Source organism: Pantherophis guttatus, chromosome 4 (genome assembly GCF_059756535.1).
Source record: "Pantherophis guttatus breed Tessera chromosome 4, ASM5975653v1, whole genome shotgun sequence".
Taxonomy (NCBI): domain Eukaryota; kingdom Metazoa; phylum Chordata; class Lepidosauria; order Squamata; family Colubridae; genus Pantherophis; species Pantherophis guttatus.
The window spans coordinates 125,907,737-125,930,486 of NC_142066.1; the positions used below are offsets into that span (position 1 = coordinate 125,907,737).

The following is a 22,750-nucleotide window of genomic DNA, read 5'->3' on the forward strand; positions in this document are numbered from 1 at the left end:
TTCCAGAGGGCAGGCGCCGCCACAGAGAAGGCTCTCCCCCTGGGGGTCTCCAGCCGACATTGTCTGGCGGACGGCACCCTGAGGAGGCCCACTCTGTGGGAGCGTACTGGCCGGTGGGAGGCTATTGGTGGCAGAAGGCGGTCTCGTAAGTACCCCGGCCCTAAGCCATGGAGCACTTTAAAGGTGGTCACCAACACCTTGAAGCGCACCCGGAAGACCACCGGGAGCCAGTGCAGCTCGCGCAGGAGAGGTGTCACGTGGGAGCGCCTCGTCGCCCCCAAAATCCCCCGCGCGGCCGCGTTCTGGACCAGCTGGAGCCTCCGGGTGCACCCCAGGGGGAGCCCCATGTAGACAGCGTTGCAGTAGTCCAGGCGGGAAGTGACGAGTGCCTGAGTGACTGTGCGTAGGGAGTCCCGATCTAGAAAGGGGCGCAACTGGCGTATCAGGCGGACCTGATAAAAAGCCCCCCTGGCCACGGCCGCCAAATGATCTTCTAACGACAGCCGTGCGTCCAGGAGGATGCCCAAGTTACGAGCCCTCTCCGTGGGGGCGAGTGATTCGCCCCCAATAGCCAGCGATGGCGTCAGCTGGCTATATCGGGACGCCGGAAGCCACAGCCACTCGGTCTTGGAGGGGTTGAGTTGGAGCCTGTTTCTCCCCATCCAGGCCCGCACGGCCTCCAGGCACTGGGACATCACTTTAAGGGCATCATTGGGGTGGCCTGGGATAGTGGATCCTCTTGTGTCTTCTCCCATTCGTCAAATATAAATATTGTCAGATATAAAAGTTATGAATTTCCTAGAAGAACCATACCTCACAATGTTTGTCTACCATCAGATGTTGTATTACTTATTCTTATAATTACTTATTAGATGTTGTATTACTTATTCTTATAAAGTAAGTTTGGAAATTAATGACAGAGAAAGGAATTAGATAAATATTAAGAAAAGATAAAGTGTGCTTAACTCTATAATTGTTTTATACATTTCATTTTTCAAAGAAAAAAATTGAGGTTGATTGAGATAATGTACACAAGGAACAACTCTACTTTTAAAAATTGCTTCTTTGCTATTAAAAAAAGAATATGGGCTGGAAAGTGTTTTATTTTCTTATTTTCAATCTAGTTTTCAAGTTACATTAAATACAGTTCACTCAATAACTATATTACTCAACATAAATAACACAATACATATGGAGTAGCATCAAACAATAGTAGAAACAGTACTACCATATATTAACGTATTTTTCGGACTATAAAATGCACCAGATTATAAAACGCACCTAGATTTAGAGGAAAAAGACAAGAAAAAAAATAGCTTTTGGCCTCTGTGCATCGTGTTTTTGCCCTCCCTGGCACCCAGATGCAGTTTGCAGACCAAAAACCATTTTTGGCCTCCCGAACCCTCTACGCATCCTGTTTTCCCCCATAATGCACCCATTTTTGGCCTGCAGAGTGCTTCTGGGGGCTGGGGAGGGAAAAATGCAATGTGTAGAGGGTTTGGGAGCCCAAAAATGGGCTATGTGGAGCAGTGCAGAGTGCAGTGGAGGCTGGGGAGAGCAAAAATGTGACCCATGGAGAGTTCAGGAGCCCAAAAATGGGCCAGTTTTTGGCAAAAGTGGGCCATGCGGAGTACTGCAGAGTGCTTCTGCACGCTGGGGAAGGCAAAAACATGATATGCAGAGGGTTTGGGAGCCCAAAAATGTGCCCGTTTTTGGAAAAAAATGGGCCAGCGGAGCAGTGGAGAGTCCTTCTGTGGGCTGGGGAAGGCAAAAATGGGACGCACAGAGGGCTCAGGAGCCCAAAAACCGGTCCATATTCAGTCTATAAGAAGTACCGAAATTTTCAACCACTTTGGGGGGGGTGCGTCTTATACTCCAAAAAATATGGTGCCACTTTTACAGGTGTATAAAAATCAACATATACAGTTCTCAGTAGACAGCAACGTAGCTCTATGACCCATAATTTTGCTTCCAAAAAAGCAATGATGTAAAAACATAAATGTGGGATTATATTCTTTTTTTAAATACTTGTGTTAAAGAAAAAAATAGAAACCAAAGAGAACATGTTTCTGGTTTGATTCAAGATACAGAATTTCCAGTTAGCAATGATGCTGATTATTGCTATTTTTCCTTCTCTTTTGATATATAATTTCTCCACTGAATGAATTAGCTTTTTCCTATGGTAGAATCCATACTAATAATTTACAACACCTTCCTAAAATCAACCAAAAATCATTGTTCTGATAAAGCAGTAAAGAGAATGGTAACAGGTGGGTGTTACAAGAAGCAGCTGTACATAACTAGTAGAGAATGGCCCTAATTCAATTTAGTAGTCTTTTATAAGCTATAAAATAATCCTTAGTCTATAGAAAATTTTTACTGTGTATTCTTATTCTTCAGAAGGTGAATGTTCAATTATGTAAGGCAATATTATTAGTAAACTGGATTATCAAGCAGACTTTTCATCACAACTCTATGATCTACCTGGATAAATATATTTAGAAAAACTCTGTAAGAACTAATATTATTGTAATATTTGATTTTCAAACCATTTTCAAACCATCTATACCAGGGGTCACCAACCTTTCGCACCTCAGGGACCACCAAATTCATAATTTTAAATCGTATGGATCATTAATATGATCTGCCTAATGAACTGCTGGGTGGGCATGGCTAGGTGGTCATGTGACTGGGTGGGCATGGCCAACTCCTCCCTTCCCCGCCCGAACTCCTTAGGGCCCCAACAGGAAACAGTTGTTGGAGCTAAGCAGCCACCATGAGAAAGAGTTGGCAAAACAGCTCAGTTCAAATTGGATCTGACCGAGAAGGAGGCTCAGCAGAAGCACCTCATTGAGGACTACAAGCATAGGCTTTCCAAGCAGAGGAAAGACTTGCATAAGTGCAAGGCCAGGTACCGGCGCCTGGAGGCTCAACGGGCTGAGATGGTTAGCCAGTTCCAGGCCATGATGCAGTCCCACTGAAACGAGGCCCTCTGGCTCTTTACCACCAGCGGCACTTCCCTCCAACCTTCGGCCAAAGCCCACACCAGGAGGCTGAAGCAGGCCCTAAATCGGAATTTCTGTCCCCCTCTGACCCACACAAAAAGACCTCGAAGGGGGAGACTCTCTGCAGCAACACAAACATTCATTGCAGGTGTTCATTCCAGGGGCTGTAGTTTGAAGACCCCTGATTTAGTGCAATATTAAAAATGCAAATAATTTTCTGCGGACCACCAATATTTTCTCATGGACCACCAGTTGGTGACCACTTATCTATACTCATAGCATCAGATCAGCATTAATATGAGCTATCTGTGATCAAATAAGACAAAATGACCTTTTTGTGCTGTCAGAAATGGTGGCTATTTGAGAAATTTAAAAAAAAGACAACAAACATTATTTAGGATAAACATTAAAAAAAAGTTCTAAAATATATAAAAAGGATTAAAATGAATACTATGACATTCTGTACACATTACAAAATTATTAAGCTATAGTCCAAGAAATAAAATCAGACTGATCTGCTAATAACTACTTAAGATAAAACATGTTGGGATGATCAAGATATTTAGTAATGAATAGAGGTAATTCCTTCTGAGCATTAGCATAGAGGTGACAATACAAAATAACATACACTGCTCGACTGTGAAAATATTCTCTGTTCAAAGGGAATCCTTCAGGATCTCCCTTAAGTAATTTTTATTGGGAGTAATTGAGTCTGGTGAAAAATAATGTCCTAAATTTTGGAATTGTTATGTGACTAAAATAACTGATTGAAGAAGAGATGCAGAATAATTTAGGAAGATGTTTATATATCAAACTGGTAAATCTGCTTTCAATTCTAAATCAATGGCCCACTGTTTGAGATCAGGTAGTGCTATGAACATGCACTATCTGATCTCAAACAGTGGGCCATTGATTTAGAATTGAAAGCATCATGGTAATGGCTAATCACAAAAAGCCATAAAATTGCAATTTGGCAAGTACTGTCCAACACCAGGAAGACTGAGACAGCATTTTTTTTCCTATAGTCGTGAGGCATCAAGTAAATGACATCAACAGCATTGCTTACTTTACCAGGGAGTTATATAGTTGGGTATCATAGCATACTCACCCCATGGTTACAGATGACCTTGCTAACCCACTTCATATAGCTATTAAACAGAAGCAGAGAAATTAAGAAACTCTACGGCATTACACAAAGTAGGAACTTTTGCTCCCAACAATACTATTACTTCTACTTGTCATGAAGAAAACAGGAAAAATCAACAAAATACATTCTACCTACCCTGTGCAGCTGTCCTAGAACAATACCATGGTCGATGCTATCGAAGGTCAAGTAGAGCAAAGATGGATGCATTCCTTCCATCCCACGTCTACCAGAGGCCATCTGAAATCATGACCAATGTTATTTCAGTTCTATATCCATTCCTGAAATCTAACTGAAAAGTATCCAGATAATCCATTTTATTCAGGATCCCCTGAAGCTTCTCTATAATCACGTTATCAAAAATCTTCCTTAAAAAGGGAAGGTTGGATTCCAGGCAAAAATTGTCCAGGATAGTTGTGTCTAGCATTATCTCCTTTTGGATTTCAAGATTCTATATACCACAATGAAGCTGGAAGGTCCTGGGAAATTTGCTCTTTTAGTGACACAGAATATGAAGAGGAATAGAACTGTTTTGTGTCAATTTGTCTGTAAATTGGTGGAGAGGTAGCAGGCAGGCAACTTGGATTGCTACATCAAATATTTATGCAATATTGAAGCAAAAAAGCAAGGGAGTAATGGACTCATATCTACTTTCCAAATATTTCCTAATATTGTAACACTTTAAGAAAAATTTCAAGTTTTTGCGATTCACAACTCATTTTTATTCCTTTGGATTACAATTTTCCAGAATCATTCCAAAATAATCTTCTGGTAAGGAACATTGCTCGAAGATCAAAACTAGTTTTTCCATTTCATGCATACCTTAACTTCAGGTATCTGACTTCATCTATTTTTTTGGAAGGAGTCTGATAAAAATAACTCAATGTTGGTTTCAACATAAATTTTCTTTCATATGGTAATCTATATCCAAAACTATTCAAGTTTAGGTTATGTTTTAGGAAAAGAAAATTAGATAGAAGTAGGTGTAGCAGAATATCAAAATAATAAGGAATAGCTCAGCATATTTTGTATTTTATTTTGTAACTAATTAACCTCCTCTGTTTAAACTTCCATTGTACTTATGATAAGAATTCAAAACAACTCTGCTTCTTCTATAAGCTTTAAAACGGAATTCATTAATCTATATAAAAAATTGAACAAATATATTAATCTTTGCCTAAGCTACTCTTGCCTGTTGCAATGATCATTATCAAGTTATATTAGATACCCCTGCAAAGAATGTAAAGTATGTGCTTCTAATGTTTAACATTTCTTCTATATAGAAAAATTAATTACAATATTTCCTTTAAAAAAATCCTTAAATGGGAGTAAGTTTTAAGATAATAGTTTGGTCGACCAATTACTTTGCAAACATAATGAATCATGCACAATAGCCCTTTCACATTTCTTTACATAGGGTTATCTTTTCTGTTGCTTGGGGATCTCCAGGAACTGATGTACATATTTCTTGCTAACACCCTATCAGCATATATTTAAGGACATGCAAATCACTGAAAAATGTAAGATTTTTCCATTCCTCATGGCATATCTCTCATTGGGATAATAATTCTGTTCCGAGCTAATGAAACAAAATCTCATCTGTGAAATAAACCTACACAAAATTCAACTTATTCATAAAGTCTTTATGAATATTATTTCTTTCTATTCAAAGGATATATCTCTCTAGCTTTTCTGGGGACAAAGCAATAATTCCTGGAAAGAAATTACTCTTATTTTGTTGAGTCAACTGGCAACTGAGCATATCTTGCAGCACTGCTCTGGCAATTAAAAAAAAAATTAAAAAATACAAATCAGCACAAAGCTTATATGTTGGTTGGTTGAAATCAGTTCCTTGAAATGATCAGAAATGCTACTGTTAGCTCATCTCCTTGATTGTAGGCTCTGATCAGGCTTTCTGAACATATGCTCAAATATTTTAAACAATGTGAACTAAGCAATTCAATCTTTAATTCTTAAATATCTTCAATAATTAAAAGTGCACAATTGGGCATGGCTCAGCTCTATTGTTACAAGAAAGAAAAGGGAAAGGGAAAGAGAAAGGGAAGTTTCACATCCTGAGGGCCATATTCAAGATTTACAAAGGCTTTTTAATAATATTCCAGTGGAAGAAAAAACAACATTTTTATAAAAACAGGGTTGAAAGCAGTGCAGATTTGGGATATGAACTGCACAATATAGACTGAACAGGAAAGGACTGGGACAATTTTGCCGTTCCCCTTTACTTCCTCCCTCTTACCTCAAATTTTTATGCATGAAGATTCAACAAATCTATTTCTACTCCTCTGTAGCTTTAATAATTCTTGATATTTACTATAATTCTTTTAAAGAAAGGTGGTTCTAGTATTCCATACAGATGCTAATGTTTAATTTAAACATTAAACACATACTGAAAAACTTGCTACTTGAAAAAAATAAAGAAAATATCTTTCTGTAACAATCATTTGAATATATTATGTTAACTATCAGTTTTCATATATCATCCTCTACTCAGGATTCAGCTGAAAATTACACAAGCCATAAATTAGCTTTAAACAAGCTTTGAATCAGACAAGCTAGTTTTCAAATTAAAAAGCCGTCAGTATATTACAAGGTGCTGTCATTTTATTACTGCAATCAATTTTATGTGGCCTGAGGTATACGGAAAATGGATTCTCTCTTCATTTGCAAAGGTTTTATCTCCTGCACCAGGCTCTGAACTACTTGACTGCAGTAATGAATTTGAAATCCAAGTTACAAACAAAGACTTTTATAAACAGAAAAACCAAAGACAGTGGTTAGTTTGTAGAACCATAAAATAGAAAAGCTGTTTCTTGGAAGAAAAGCTATGAAAAAGTTTTTTGGGGAAAAGTGTACCAATGTTTTAATTTTTTGTTGAATTTTATTTAAAATTCCTTTTAAAATGCAGTACAATTTTATAATTACTCTACTGCTTGTTGTTCTATACATCTGAAAGATGTGCCTTAAAAAACCTCTTGTGAGTACTATACATTATCACAAAATTATTCTGATCAAATAAGGGTTTGTCTCATTTGATTTCTTTCTTACATGGATTTTAAATGGTAATTTAATTAGGATGGCTTTAAGGTTTGTAAAAAAAAATGATTAGGACATATGTAAATTGCAGTAACACATGTTACATATTCATCAGAAAAATGCCCATTACCTCAAGATATATTTTGTATTGTAGCATTAAAAGATTAAGTAATCAAACATTCACTAATCATACTAATACTGTAGTGTGTGTGAATGCTGTTCACACAAGCTACAGGAAAGTGCAAAAAGTGTCAGATTTAATTTCCAGTATTTCCAAAGGGCTTTTAAAGGAATTATTAACAGATGCTGCAAGATAATGTCTACTACACACTATATTGTTTATGCAAGCTTCCTATGGAGAGTAAATAAATATGAGTTGGCATGCAGCCATCCTAAATAATATTTAAGTATATTTTTCATGTGACAACACTGAAGAAATGACACTTGGCTACAATGTAAAGTAGTGAGTATACAGCTTGTATAACAGTGTAAATATGCTATCCCCTCAAAATAACGCAACACACAGCCATTAATGTCTAAACTGCTGGCAACAAAAGTGAGTACAATGCGTACTAAGTGACAATGTGTACACACACACATAGACTTAGTGACCTAAATACACATTTGAATAGTAAAACTTCAATTGATCACAAGCAATATTTCTAAAGGTTGTCCTATATCAGGTGAGATTCTGAAATATAATAACTTTGGGTCAGTCACTCAGCTCAACCTGTCTAACAAGATGTTTTTGTGAGGCAAAAAGGAGGAGGAAGCAATATTAGGTACGATTGCTGCCTTGAGTTACTTACAAAAATAATAAAGGTGTTACAGATTTAAATAAATAATCAAGCATATCAAGTTATGTTTTGTAACATATAGAAATTGAATTTTTCATACTTTGCTACCAATCATTTAGGATTTGAATTATTTGTTGTTTACTAAGAATCATTTCTTCATCCAGTCTCAGATAAGGAATGCTTTATTATCCCGTATGATTTCTCAAGTAGCTGTACAAATAGGTGGCAATAATGTAAAATAATATTTTGTAAATTTTTATAACTCGATACAGAACTTTATCTGGGAGAAAACAGTACAAATTCTAAATCTCTTCTAAATATACTTTAGTTTTCACACTTATCTGTATTTGTACTGTTAAGAATAAAGATGTCCTTATAAAAAGGTCTTACAAAACATGTTGCATATACACATGTGTTCAGACTTATGAATAAGAAGATTTGCCCTATGGGACTGAAAAGTGCCAGAAATAAGATAAAACAGATGATGCTGTGTATTTGATTTAATGCAAATTAGCTTCCAAAATCATTTGTTGCAAGCTGCTAATACAGATGCAATTATTAATACAGTGGAAGCTAAATGCAAAGAACATTTTATTATATCTAAGTCAGCAGCAGTATTAAAATGGATCTATTTATTAAAAAAGGAATGAACACTCCAGCTACCATTTTAGTAGCAAAATTAATCAGCAATCTTTTGCTGAGCTCACAGTAACTGAAAGGTCAAACTAGTGCTGGTTTGAAAGCTGGAAAATTCTTCTGTCTTCATAAATTAAAGACACTGAAAATTATGTAGAATATTACTCTGCTAAATTCACTGGAAATTTTTTTAAAGATGGATTTGTCCTGTGTGTGTGAGAGAGAGGGAGAGGGAGGAAGGGAGACTGACTAGACTAGACTATTATTTCACATACTTTGGCTCTTCAAGCCAAAGTATATATTCCAAACACAAAATAAAAACTATACTCTTTTATATTCCAAACACAAAATAGAAACTATACTCTGATAAATGGCCAGTTCTGTAAATCTTACAGCCTGATATAATCCTATAATACCAAGACATTCATCTCAGCATGCTTATATTTCATATGAGCCATCTAAAATACTACAAAAATACATCTAACAACCATAACTGGATGTTTTGGACTCTGCAACTAGAACAAAAATGTTCTAGTTAAAGAAGCAGATCAAAATGTGCTAGAGATGGAAAAGATCCTAGAATTTTTCTTGCATGCAGGATTGCATGGAGATCACAAAGAAGTGGCAATGCATTCAAGAGTTATACAGTTTACTAATTTACCAAGAATTCAAAACTTTCTCTTTGCTTCTATCACTGAATAAATCTTTGCTAGTTTCTCTGCTTCCTATAACCACTTCACATTTATTACTTTGCCATATTTTGCTCAAATCTTAGTAAAATTAGCAGCGCTGGAAGTCCCAGTTGCAATTGTTTAAAAAAACAATCCATGGTCATTAAGTGAGACCTCATGTGAGGGTGATTTGTGACTTTATACTGATTTCCTCACTTTGCTTCTTGGAAATCAAATGGAAAGGTCATAAATGGCGATCCTGTGATTGTGGGGTGCTGCAACTATTGTAATATGTGATGGAATCTTGATCACATAACCATTAGGATGCTGTAACAGTCATAAACTGTGTGTCTATAAGTCATTTTTTTAGCACTGCTATAACTTTGGTTATTAAATGAATTGTTGTTAAATGTATATGAGTACACTTAACATTTTATTGATTTGCCTCTTTTTTTTGCAAATGCAAATTATTTTCATTCATTTCTTCTGGTACCACCAACCTCTTAGGACATTTTTCATATATTAGTACTATGAATGTTTAAAAACAGTATACAATCTCCATTTCTATTATACAATACTTTTGATGGAAACTGGGTTAAAATTATTACAGAGAAATAGCTAAACCTTTAAACTCTAATATACCTTCCTGTGGAACCTACATGTGTTGACAGCTTTTCTTCAGCATTCTAACAAGGCAAATATTCCTTTCAAAATATCTATTTCTTCTTGCCTCTTCTTTTCTATTTTTCCCAAGCATCCTATAATTTCTCAAGATACACACATCTAGTATTTTGGGATGGGATGGGAAACATATTATTTTAAGATTGATCTCTCTCCCCCTCAAAAAAAAAACCCTTTAAAAATAATTCTCTTATCAATGAAAATAATATCTGGATGAAAAATGGAAATACTTGTATGTTATCTCTACAAGATTTTTGTCACAATTACTTATTTTTAGATCTCTTCTGCCATTTGTTATCTGTTCAATGTATAAATAATTAACGTTCCATCATTTACAGTCCGAAGTTAATTAAAATAATTGAAATTTGAACTTTTAGACTAAATTACTTATTTGAAAGCATACTGTTGAAGTTTAGCAAAGTACTTATTCTATTATTTCAACTATATATGCTTGTAAACATTTGTTAAAGCACTTGTTAAGTGAATATGATACTGAAGCTTTATTTTTTTAAAAAGCTTAAAATTAATAACAGCTAACAGATGTTACTGTTAGTAAATTAGTAGCATCTAACAGAGGAATACAATATGACATCCACAGCAAATGTAGGTAATCCCCGGGTAACATCCAGAATCCATTCATTCAGAATCCATTCAAAGCTATAATGAAGGGAGCTTGAAATTCTAGCTATTCTAGCACCCGCAGTCATGTGAACAAAACCAGGCACTTGTTGCAGTGTTCCATTATTTGGTCACGTGTTCTCTATTTTCAAACTTCCGTGACAGCTTCCAACAAGCAGTCAATGGGGCGGTGGCAGGGGAAGTCATGATTCACTCGACCATTCTGTGCTTCCATGGATCATATCTGCCTGTCCTGTTTGCTCATATCCATGCTTGCACTGTGTTCTCCCCCACCCCCCGTTTGCTCTCTCTCTCTCACGCACACACACATTGCACTTCATTCCTTTGACTTGCCTTCACATGCCTCGCTCCACAGCACCCCTTCTCCAATTCATGCATGTACTGTGCTGGTCCTCCCTGTGGCACCCAAAATTTCTTACCTGCTTCCTATTTAACTACAGGTAGGCCTTGACTTACAACCACAACTGACCACAACATTTCTGTTGTTAAGCAAGACAGTTATTAAGTGAATTTTGCCCCATCGACAACCTTTCTTGCCACAGTTGTCAAATTGGTAACACACTTATTAAGTGAATCTGGGTTCCCCATTGACTCTGCTCATCAGAAGGTTGAAAACTGTGATTACATGACCCCGGGACACTGCAATACATGTTAATTGCCAAACATCTGAATTTTGAATGCAGCAACAGTCGTAAGTGTGAAAAACAGTTAATGCAATGCCATTGTAACTTTTAATGGTCACTAAAGGTGGCATAGAAGGCAGAAGAAAATTAGGGGTTCTTTAGAGGGTTTTTTTAGTTGTTTAAGGGGGAGGGAGGGTAGTATTTGTATGACCAGGGTGGGTTTGGGGAGCAACTCACCAGAGTCGAGGCTGGACCCGGCGGGGGGCTGCGGCATTGGGGATGCAGGGTTGGATGTCAGGGCAGGGGCCGGATTCCATTCTAGTGAGGGCTGTATAATTAGTACTGTGGGTGGGAGGGGCAAATATGGCAGTAGCAGGGGGCCATATCATGTTTCGGGAATGCGCTCCGGTCCCTAATGTGTCTCTCATTCCCCGGGTTGCACAGATCCTCAGGACTTGGGCCTTTGGCTGATGTTGTACAATGCCAGGTCCATGATAAATAAAGCCCCCCTCATTTACGACCTTATTCAAGAGGGGGAGTGGACCTGGCGGGTATTATGGAGACCTGGTTGGGCATGGAGTGGGGGTTTCCCCTCGTTGAAATGTGCCCACCAGGCTTCTGCGCATTCCATCAGCTGAGGGCTCAAGGTGGGGGGGGGGGAGGGCGGTGGCTATTATAAAGGAAGGTCTTTGTCTGAGGGAGGCCACTATACCTCAGATAGCCGGATGTGAGTCCCTCCTTGTGAAGTGGGGTCGTGGGGTGCAAATGGGCTTGCTGATTGCATACCTGGCTCCCTGCCATGTAGCGGCGGCCCTACCCGAGCTGCTCAACGTAATAGCTGGGGTGGCAGTGGATATCCCCAGACTTATGGTCATGGGGAATTTCAACCTGCCATCCATTGGTGAAACGTCTGAGGCAGCCGGGGAGTTCATGGCCTCCATGACGGTCATGGACTTGACCCAGTTAGTTCAAGGCTCTACCACACAGGGGACACACACTCTGGATCTGATTTTTGTCTCTGGTCAGTGGTTGAATGATCTAGAAATAGGGGATATAGTCACCAAGCCCTTGTCATGGTCAGATCATTCACTCCTTCAACTAGACTTTCGAGCTGCTAACCTCCGCCGCAGGGAGTCGGAACCGACCAGGTGGTTCTGTCCCAGGTCTCATGATGGACCTGGATAGGTTCCTGAAGGAGCTTGGGCCATTCCCTGAGGCTCTGGCTCACGACTCGACTGAAGAACTGGTGGCTGCCTGGGATAGGGCAGCTACTGGAGCTTTGGACCGTGTCGTGCCTTTGCGGCCTCTGACCCGATGTCGATCTCAATTGGCTCCCTGGTTTTCCGAGGAGCTGAGGGAGATGAAGCGCCGGAAAAGACGCCTGGAGAGCGATTGGAGGTCCAGCCTCTCCGAATCCAACCGAACACTGGTGAGGTCTCACATTAAGACTTACTTAGTGGTGATAAGAGCGGCAAAATCAAATTGTTTTTCTGCTCTTATTGCGTCTGCAGAGAACTGCCCAGCAGCTGTTTAGGGTGACCCCCTCCCTCCTTCAATTGGGAGCGAGGGAAGACCCCTTGCAGGATAGGGATGAGGATTTTGTGCAATTCCTGCATGATAAAGTCACTCAGATTCGGGATGGCTTGGATTCTGATTGGGTAGATTCAGATGGGGTGACGGAGGTGGGTCTTGAGAATGTTATCTGGGAGGGGTTTGACCTTGTGATTCCTGAGGATGTGGACAGGATTCTGGGTAGGCTTAGCGCTGTCACATGTTTATTGGACCCGTGTCCCTGCTGGTTGGTGCTGGCCTCCCAGGCGGTTAAACGAGGCTGGCTCCAGGGGATTATTAACGTTTCATTGAGTGAGAGGTTCTTCCCTCACTCCCTAAAAGAGGCGGTGGTGAGGCCCCTCCTCAAGAAGCCTTCCTTGAGCCCGGCTGTATTAACGAACCATCATCCAGTCTCTAACCTTCACTTTGTGGCGAAGGTTGTTGAGAGTGTGGTGGTGTGACAACTTCCCCAGTACCTGGATGAAGCTGTCTATCTAGATCCGTACCAGTCGGGCTTCAGGCCGGATACAGCATGAAAACGGCATTGGTCGCATTGGTTGATGATCTCTGGAGGGTCCGGGACAGGGGTTGTTCTTCTGTCCTGGTCCTATTAGACCTCTCAGCGGCTTCTGATACCATCGACCATGGTATCATGCTGCGTCGATTGGAGGGTGTGGGAGTGGGGGGCACTGTGTTGCGGTGGTTCTCCTCCTTCCTCTGACCATACGCAGTTTGTGTTGGCAGGGGGTCAGAGGTCGACCTTGAGGCACCTTGTTTGTGGGGTGCCGCAAGGGTCGGTCCTCTCACCCCTTCTGTTCAACATTTATGTGAAGCCGCTGGGTGAGATCATCCGTGGTTTTGGGGTGAAGTGCCATCAGTACGCTGATGATACTCAGCTGTACATCTCCACCCCCGACCACCCAAATGATGCCCTTGACATGATGTCCCAGTGCCTGGAGGCCATGCGGATCTGGTTGGGGAGAAACAAGCTCAGACTCAACCCTTCCAAGACCGAGTGGCTGTGGTTTCCGGCGTCCCGATATAGCCAGCTAGCTCCATCGCTGACTATTGGGGGCGAGATCTGACCCCCTCAGAGAGGGCTCGCAACTTGGGTGTTCTCTAGATGCATGGCTGTCTTTAGAAGACATATGACGGCTTTGGCCAGGTGAGCTTTCTATCAGGTTCGCCTGATTTACCAGTTGCGTCCCTTTCTGGACCGGGATGTCTTGCACACAGTCACTCACGCCCTCGTCATGTCCCGTCTGGACTACTGTAATGCTCTCTACATGGGGCTTCCCTTGAAGAGCGCCCAGAGGCCCCAACTGGTCCAGAATGCGGCCGCGCGGGTAATTATGGGTGCGACACAGCGCACCCATGTAACACCTCTCCTGCGCAAGCTGCTCTGGCTCCTGGTGGTCTTCCGGGTGCGATTCAAGGTGTTGATTACCACCTTTAAAGTGCTCCATGGCTTAGGACCTTGGTATGTACGAGATCGCCTTCTGCCACTAGTAGCCTCCCACCAGCCAATACGCTCCCACAGAGAGGGACTCCTCAGGGTGCTTCAGGCCAAACAATGCCGACTGGCGACACCCAGGGGGAGCGCCTTCTCTGTGGGGGCACCTGCGCTCTGGAATGACCTGCCCCTGGAGGTTCGTAGGATCCCCGACCTTCGTACCTTTCGCCGTGCCCTTAAGACCCTGTTGTTCCAACAGGCTGGGCTGGCTTAGAATATGAATTTGAAATTAGATTGTTTGTCGATTTTTAACTTTGTGGGCCAAATTTAATATAGTTGTTTTAAATTGTTTTTAAATTTTATGAGTTTATGTGTGTTTTAACATGGCTGTACACCGCCCTGAGTCCTTCGGGAGAAGGGCGGTATAGAAATTTAATAAACTAACTAACTAACTAACTAACTAACTGAATGGTTCTAAATCAAGAACTATCTACATATCTGCTTCCTGTTTTACAAACTGTGGCTCTTCAAGTTATGACCTAGACTGTCTGGACTGCAGTCACTAAGTGATGTGGTGATGTGCTTTATAACCACATTGGTTAGCAATAGCAATTCTTGTCCCAATTACAATCATAATTTGAAAATTACCTATATAGTGTTTGATAGTGCTTATTGTGCTATAAAGTCTTCAAGGCAAAAGATTCAAAGTACACAAAATTCCACATACATTCCATAGTTTGTAAACCTTTGAACTACATAATCACTTTAATCCTTTATGAAAGATACGTTTAGTGACAAGCTAAAATAAAGAAAAATATTTTAAAACCAGCTATAAAGTCACAAAATATTTGTGTAATTTGAGGAGTTAATTTTAACAAACTTGAAACTATATTTATGCGTAAACTATCTATGGAAAGAAAACATTTTTAACAGCAAGAATAATAAAAATCAAGTAACTGGTTCTTTCTTCTGCATATAAATAGTACCTGATTGTTCAAATCAGATATCTTTTATTTTCTGTGGTTTTTATTCATAAATGCATTGTCCAAATTTCATTAATATTTGATTTTCCTCAACTCATGTTCATCATTGTACAAAGAAAAATTCTAAATAAATAAGAATTTCACTGCCATGCTCCAATAAACACATTCTAGAATACACGTTCATCCTATTAGTCTTTTACAACAATATAAATATAATAAATAGACAAGTACAAGCTCTTCAGAGTATTGTTCTGACTGAACAAAAAAAGGGTAATTTGATTTAAATAATTCAATGAGGCATTCAAATAAGAATAAAAATTATGATCTTCTTAGAAATCATTCAGATTCAGAAAATGAACTCTGCAAATTTTCTTAGGTAGAGACTGCAAAAGCCATTGCACTGTTAGAAAAAATAACTACAATAATGAGTGAAGTAAGCAACTGAATATGGCAGAGTTACATTTCATAATATGATAACAAAAACATGACACAATTTCTATGTTAATCAGTTGAATCCATGAAAACATGATTATAAGTGGTCTATTAGACAGCCAATATTTTTCATTGAGCAAAGGATACGAGTAATCTGTTTGGATTTTATATATATTTAATAAATATGATTTATTTTTTCATAAAACCATTCTCCAATCACAATGTATTTTTTCTGCCATTAGCATTCTATTTTTATTTTGCATAAAATGATAATTTAAATATATATTTCAGTTTTCCAACATTGGTAGCCAATTTACTTTGTTGTAATTTTGTAATCGTGCTTCATGTGCTCTTGGCATGTGTACCAGAAGAATAGAATACAAATAAATAATTAGTACCATACCCAGTGTACCAGTAGAGAATTGTTTGTTGATTTTGAAGCATCTACAGTCTTTGAAAAATTTGAAAAAAGGAGTAGTAGATCTGCATTAACTATAATACATTAACTGTGATAGGAATTAGGAAATATATATGGAATATTATGGTACTTTGAAAATAAACTAAGCTGTGATTTATGCCAATTTTTTACGCATAGGCTGCTGTACAGATAACTAAAACAGCATGAGAATAAAAACAAAATATTAAAAAGGAAATGGTACGGACATGGAATCAATTGTTAGGCATGCAGCAGCATACAGAGAGATTAAAAAGGTATTTTAAAAATTATATAAATACATCATACTATATTTTAGGTCATAAATGATTATTGTTTGTTTCAAGGGCTACTTTTTTGGAAATTATAAAATTTTTCATTTTTCTCTGATATTTGACTACCAAAACCCGGTACATTTTAAATAACCATTAATAGTGTATATATTTTCGTAAGCACTAGGTTTTGTAGCAATTAGCAGTTCATGAGAAAGTTTCTAAATAGGAAGAGCCGTATCTGTTTTTTCAATAATGTTATTCTTAAAATTAATTTTGGTTCTTGTAAGTAAGTAAATAATAACCAAACTTTGCAATTACAGAATGTTAATAGAAAGAAATTGTGCTACAATTTGTAGGTAAACTTGTTTATAATTCATATTATAAGGAATCTTAAAAAAAAATCAGATTTAAAAATGAATCTAAATGTACTTTTAGCTATCGAACATGACATGTGAGTGGCTATAAAGATGTTGTGACTGTGAGAAAATTGGTTTGGCTTCTCTACCTACAGAAGACTTTTGGCTTTAGAGGATTATATATAAATATCTCCCATGAACCAATCCAGGATAAGAATGTTTACGCCCTATAGAAATGTAAACAATGAACATGTGGAATAGTAATATAGAAATAATCGATACATTGGAAAATAGAGAGCAAATGCTAATTTGTGTACAGGACAAAAACTATGGACAAAGCAACTCATATGGGAAGATGGTTTGACTGTGGTCTATCTTTATTAATAAATGAGAAAATTGTCACGTTAATCAGAAATGTACATAAAATGCATTTTTAAAATACATTTTGATCTGAACAAATCAGCAACCCTAGAATGAAAATAGTCATGAATTCTAGTGAGTTCTCTGTTCAATCTATTCAAATTCAAAGGGGCTTGCAGCAGGGTAAACTGGGAGCAGGCAGCAGTGAGGATTCAAGCAGCATTTAAGAAGATGCCATTTATTCGACATAACTGTTTCACTCTTCTAACACAATTGTTAAATTAAACTAGGTAAAAAATTCAAATCCAAATCTCCACTCAGCTATCTAACCCTCTGAGCGATACTGGTTCACAAAATAGTGAAATAGTTCACAAAAATATGGTTACAACAATACTGGTGAGGGACATTATATAACATTCCTGAAATTTCTTGGGGATAAAGTAGGACATATTGGAAAATTAATATGATACCTAAAATAGTTCTAAGATGGTCAGTGCTTGGATTTGAAAACTTTAGCATCAAAGCCATAACACCTGACACCAATCTGCTTGAGGCACATTTTATTTTAATTCCATAGCCTTGAATTTGAAAGCCATATCTTCAGCATAGGAAGTAGCTTTCCATTATGCCAGTGGCTTAAAAAGACACATATGGAAAATTAATTAATCGTTATACACACTGAAATGCTTCTGATCTTCCTTTTAAAGCAATATAGCAATTCTTTGCTTCAAGCCTACATAATATTTTTTGAATCTTTTTTGTGCAAAAGAAAGGCAGCACATAATCAAAGTTATGAATTATGAAGAATTATTCTAAAATGTGTTTTATTTGGTATTCACTGTCCACCATCAGCTTTTAATTAAATTATATGGCTCTCAGTAGGAAAAACTGGAATGCTGTCCATTTATTTTATTACTATTCCTACTGGCAAATATGACTTTATCAACTACATAGCAAATATCCTTGCATAGTATGGAATATGTTTCCAACACAGTTTTGTAATGAATGTGCTCCTCAGCAGTTTGCCCACTCAAGATATTCAAGTTCTAATTCTCAGGACTTCACTCTAGGACAAACTTATTTGATGCAGATACTGTTCAGTCTGGTATATTTCATTTTCCAAATTCAGTAGCTGACTAAATGTGACCAAAGCAAAGTGAAATAACAAATTTACATTAGCAAGAAGAAATAATAAAAGAAATATTTCCAAGGCAATAGTCATTTGATATTCAAGTAGATGGTATGCACTCTAGCATGCAGAGTTTAAGCAATTTAGCATCTTTTGGGGAAGCCAAAAACATCCTGGGTCTCCTGCAGAATTCATTATCTAAATGATTTTTCTAAGTAGGAAAAGTTTGCAAATTCAACTATAGTTCTTTGCTAAATATAGTTTATAATATTATATATAAATTCTTTCATATTCTAACAATGATAACTTGACAATACTCCAGTAAAAATATGCACATCCAGTTTGAAACTGTAAAACTGAGAATCACTATGGCCTCTTTTTCAAGACAGTGTCTAGCACTACTGATATTAGATCCAAGACTCCAGGCTAGAAATTAGGAGTCTGTGAATTTTAGTCTCGTTTTAGGCATAAAAGCCAGTCGGATGACCTTGGGCGAGTAACTTTCTTTCAGCCAACCTACCACACAGGTTGTTGTGGGAAAATAAGAGGAGGAAAGAGTATTAGGTATGTTTGCCTCCTTGAATTATTTATACAAATAATAAAGTCAGATATAAATAAATAAAAATAAATGTTACAATACGGGTGCCTGTTTCTACTAGAATGTATGTTAACATAACTTTTTTTGAGAACTATTGATGTGTCTGCATAATATGTTCCAAACATCATCAAAAATAGCTTAGAGGTTTGTTGAAATAGGCAACAGGTTATTAAGTTTGACTAGACACTTGAATATTAAATATAAATTAAATAAAATATTTAATTTAATATTAAATATTTAAGAACCCTTTTTCCCCCAAGTTGCTCCATTTCTAGTTTTGCATTTGTAAAATATTCTGATTGAATAACTAGGAATTATAGTCCAAAGCATATAAAAGTATCAAATTGCTAACAGCTGTTTTGATGTTTTTTCAAAGGCATGGGTTTAAATTTTTATTTATTTTAAGAAAATTTGTATGGCTGTTTAGTCACTCTCAGTGATTCTGGGTGGCTTACAAAAATAAATTCCATATTAATAGTTGTTTAATCTAGAATAGGAGAAGATAATATTCTTAAACATTTTAAGAGCAATTACGAAAAAAATGGACTAGACTACTGCTCCAAAGGGAAGTACAGAAATCATAAAGAAACAGAATTAATTTCTGGAAATTATAAAAGTAAGAACTGTGCAACTATAGAGCAGATTTACTTGGATGGGATAGGATTTCCTTTTGTAAGAAATACTAGATATCATCTTAATGAATGTTTTACATTGAAAACCATGTATTTAGTAATGCTCTTTAATGTCTTTAGTTATGTAGTTTATGTGTTTAAAAAGAAATCTTCCCCTCCAAATGCAAGAATCTCTACAGCAATGTTCTTTCAATATACGGTATGGAGAAGCACAAAGTTGACAAAGCATGATGAATGGTAAAACAATGCTGTCAAAACATTCACATGATCCTTGATGAAAGCAGCATTGTGAATTAGCCCACAAGTAACATGGCTGTTCAGACATGAAAGCATGCACCTTTTGAGTGAAGGGAATTATGTCCATTTGAAAAAACTAGGGCCATTCTTCCAAGCATACTTGGGGATTTAAATCTGGTTCAATGGTGGAACCTGATAAGTTAATGAGATGTAAGTGGTTTGTCAAAAGGGAGAAATTCAGCCATTGTTGGTACATATATACATTAGTTTACCCATGAATCTCAAAGGATTTCTTGACAGGTTAAAGTCCCTTTTTTGAGGACTTGCTCTATCTTAAAGCCAAAAGGGCTATTAGACACAAATCTACGGATTTACTTAAATATAGCCAACATAAACCTGTGTTCACCTTTGCCTTGAGTTAGCTCTTCTTTTTTTTTGGTTCTTTGCAACAGGCTTCTTTTTGACCGAAATTATTGCTGTACTTAACACGATCTACGGGTTTGGCTCTACACTGTAATGCACATACAATTATTTTATGGGTCTGTATTCCATAAGATATAAATGCTACTATAATGCAAATAATTTGCACTATTTTAACAGTTAAATATTCATACTAAAATCAATGTATATATGCCAACAATCACTGTTATTTAAATTAGAAAATAAATATCTAATTTTACATGTTTAACAATTACCTGATACTTGTTTTTCATTCCATCCACTTCACCCTATATTTAACACATAAGGTATTTTGCAGTTAGTAGAAATGAAAAGTACAGGGCAAGATCTAGTTAAGCATTAGTTTCAAGGGGAGAGAGCAAGCCCACACTTCACAGATGGCAGGCAAATCCAAAATCTTAAAACTGAAAATTCCTTGAGAAATATTAGGAACAAAATACATTGCCTTTATATTCTGTAGCAACTCTACTCTTATTCATTAAAGACAGAGTATGTTCTTTCGGAAACCAATTTGAAAAAAAAAAGAATGCAAGAGGAATCTGCATATTAGTCTTAAACGTACTCTCTTAACCTAAATTAAAATTATATGTTACTGTAGTGTTTGTTTGTCCTGTGTGGAAAAAGCATATTGCTTTCAGTAAGGAATGTGAAGCATGATAAAGTCTAAAGAAAAGGTCTAAAGAAATCTTTCTTCTTTTTCCTACTTTTATTAGTCTAACTACCTCCTAAGAAACCCATCTTTATGTAAGTAGTATATAACTTTGTTTCTGCTTGCAAAACCCTTTGTACAAGGTATCACACATTTTTTCACAAGTGATTGTGATTTCATTACACTGTAACTAACACTGATTGCTCAGGTAATGTTTGCACAACATCCAGTAAAATCTGGAAATGTCTAGGAAAACAATATCACCTGTTCTAAATTATGAATTATGCAAAACTAGCTAAATAACTACTGAACACTGTTTTTAAAAAGGCTGACCAAAATCAAGTTATATAGCTAGGTACTATCAATGGCTATAATATTTTTGACAGTAACCATATTCAGAGTCCTGGATTTACATGTGATAATTTGTCCTATTGCTGCTTTAAAATAAACATTCTATTCTAGCAGATTTTCTTAGAGGCTTTTTTATACTTCAAAAGATACCGAAAAACTGAAACTGAAATTTTATTATGTATCACCACTATAATTCTTAGTGACCAAATTGACAGATTTTCTCCAAGATAATCTATCCCCAATTTGGCCCTTCAGGTCCTCAAATGGTGGACCCATCACCACTGTAATTGAGTTATTCTAGATTAGTGAAACTAAAATGTGACAGACAATTAAAAGTTTATATTTCATTTTCTTTAACCCCAGATTCTGTTGCTTTCTATAATAATAACCTGTTTGAATAACAGTCTTCAAAAGTAGATATTCAAATAATATATTTTTAAGATTATTAAGAAAATCTTTCAGCAGAAGCAATATTGGCTTTTTAATTCATATTATTGCCCATAGTAGTGATGTTCATATATGCACTATTTGTAAAGCATTTTCCATTTTTAAACTTTCCTATAAAGAGAGAATATTTCAAATAAATCAGCACAATGAATGTGATGGTTCTTCAACAGCCACTTTTAGTGACAGAAAAGCCAAAAATCACTTGTGTCCCATATTAACAAATGTTCATTGACCTGCAAAGAGGAAAAATGCTACTTTTTATCGCAGGCTATACATACAGATCCTCAGTTCTTTTCCATATATTTCTCAAGCTATCCTATCTCAAATCAGACAAAGACATCGCTAGTATGGTTCACCATATCCAAGTCAAGGGAAGCAACAAAAGAAGTCAGGAGATCCTCAGCAATGCATACAATTGGCACAATATAGAATGATTAATCAATTTTCAAGGCTACTTAAAATTGAGAGTAAGGGTGTTTGGGTGAAACAACTGTTTTGTCCTCAATAGCTCTAAGATCTCCTTCACTTTTGTACTTATACCTGTGCAAGAATTAGATTACTCTGGAACTAAAAGAATTATACATTTATGCTCAAAATGTTTACATTAAGTTGATGACTTTAACAGTAGGTGAATAAATATTATTTTTTTTCTTTTTACAATCCTGTAATCCCTTTTATCAGGGTGGTGTTGGGGGCAACTGAATGGAGCTGAACGTTTACTGGCTGGATACCCTTTCTAATGCCTACACAGAGATCGCAGCAGATACTTTCTATTTGTGCCCTGATAGAGAAACAGGATTGAACTCTCAACCAACTGGGAGGTGACCATATTCATCTCTAGGCCACCACACTGCTCGGGTGAGTAAACACTAATATTTTCTTATAATTTTCATTTGGAACAATCCTTTCTGACTCTGATTTCACTTGTATAAGAACACTGTATGCAAAAACTAAAAGCTAAAAAGAAAGCATTGCTATTTCATTATTTGAACATATACACGAAACTGCTGATGTGTATAGAAAATAAGCTTTAATGGTGGAAAGAAAAAGTGGTGTTGACAAGTTGGTTCTGCAGTCTGCAATTCATTGTCATAAATAAAGAAAATCGATCAGGTAAGATTTACTTACTTTTCCATTTCCAATGGATTTCTCTCA

At 37.1% G+C, this 22,750-nt stretch overlaps 1 protein-coding gene across 24 annotated transcripts in view; it reads right to left on the reverse strand.

Moving 5' to 3' along the window:
- The window catches only part of PHF14 (PHD finger protein 14), a 181,113-nt gene that overhangs the window by 50,651 nt on the left and 107,712 nt on the right, over nucleotides 1-22,750 (reverse strand). For 6 of the 24 annotated variants that reach the window (XM_060685664.2, XM_034402577.3, XM_087892738.1 and 3 more), the window contains exon 18: nucleotides 20,385-20,417. The exons of 6 other annotated variants lie outside the window; for them this stretch is intronic. In XM_060685664.2, coding sequence (XP_060541647.1) covers nucleotides 20,385-20,417 — 33 coding nt within the window. Of the gene's footprint in view, nucleotides 1-4,090; nucleotides 4,154-4,287; nucleotides 4,390-17,091; nucleotides 18,230-20,384; nucleotides 20,418-22,750 lie in introns of those variants that run through there. 12 more of the 24 variants (XM_034402570.3, XM_087892734.1, XM_060685666.2 and 9 more) reach the window with 5 other exon arrangements.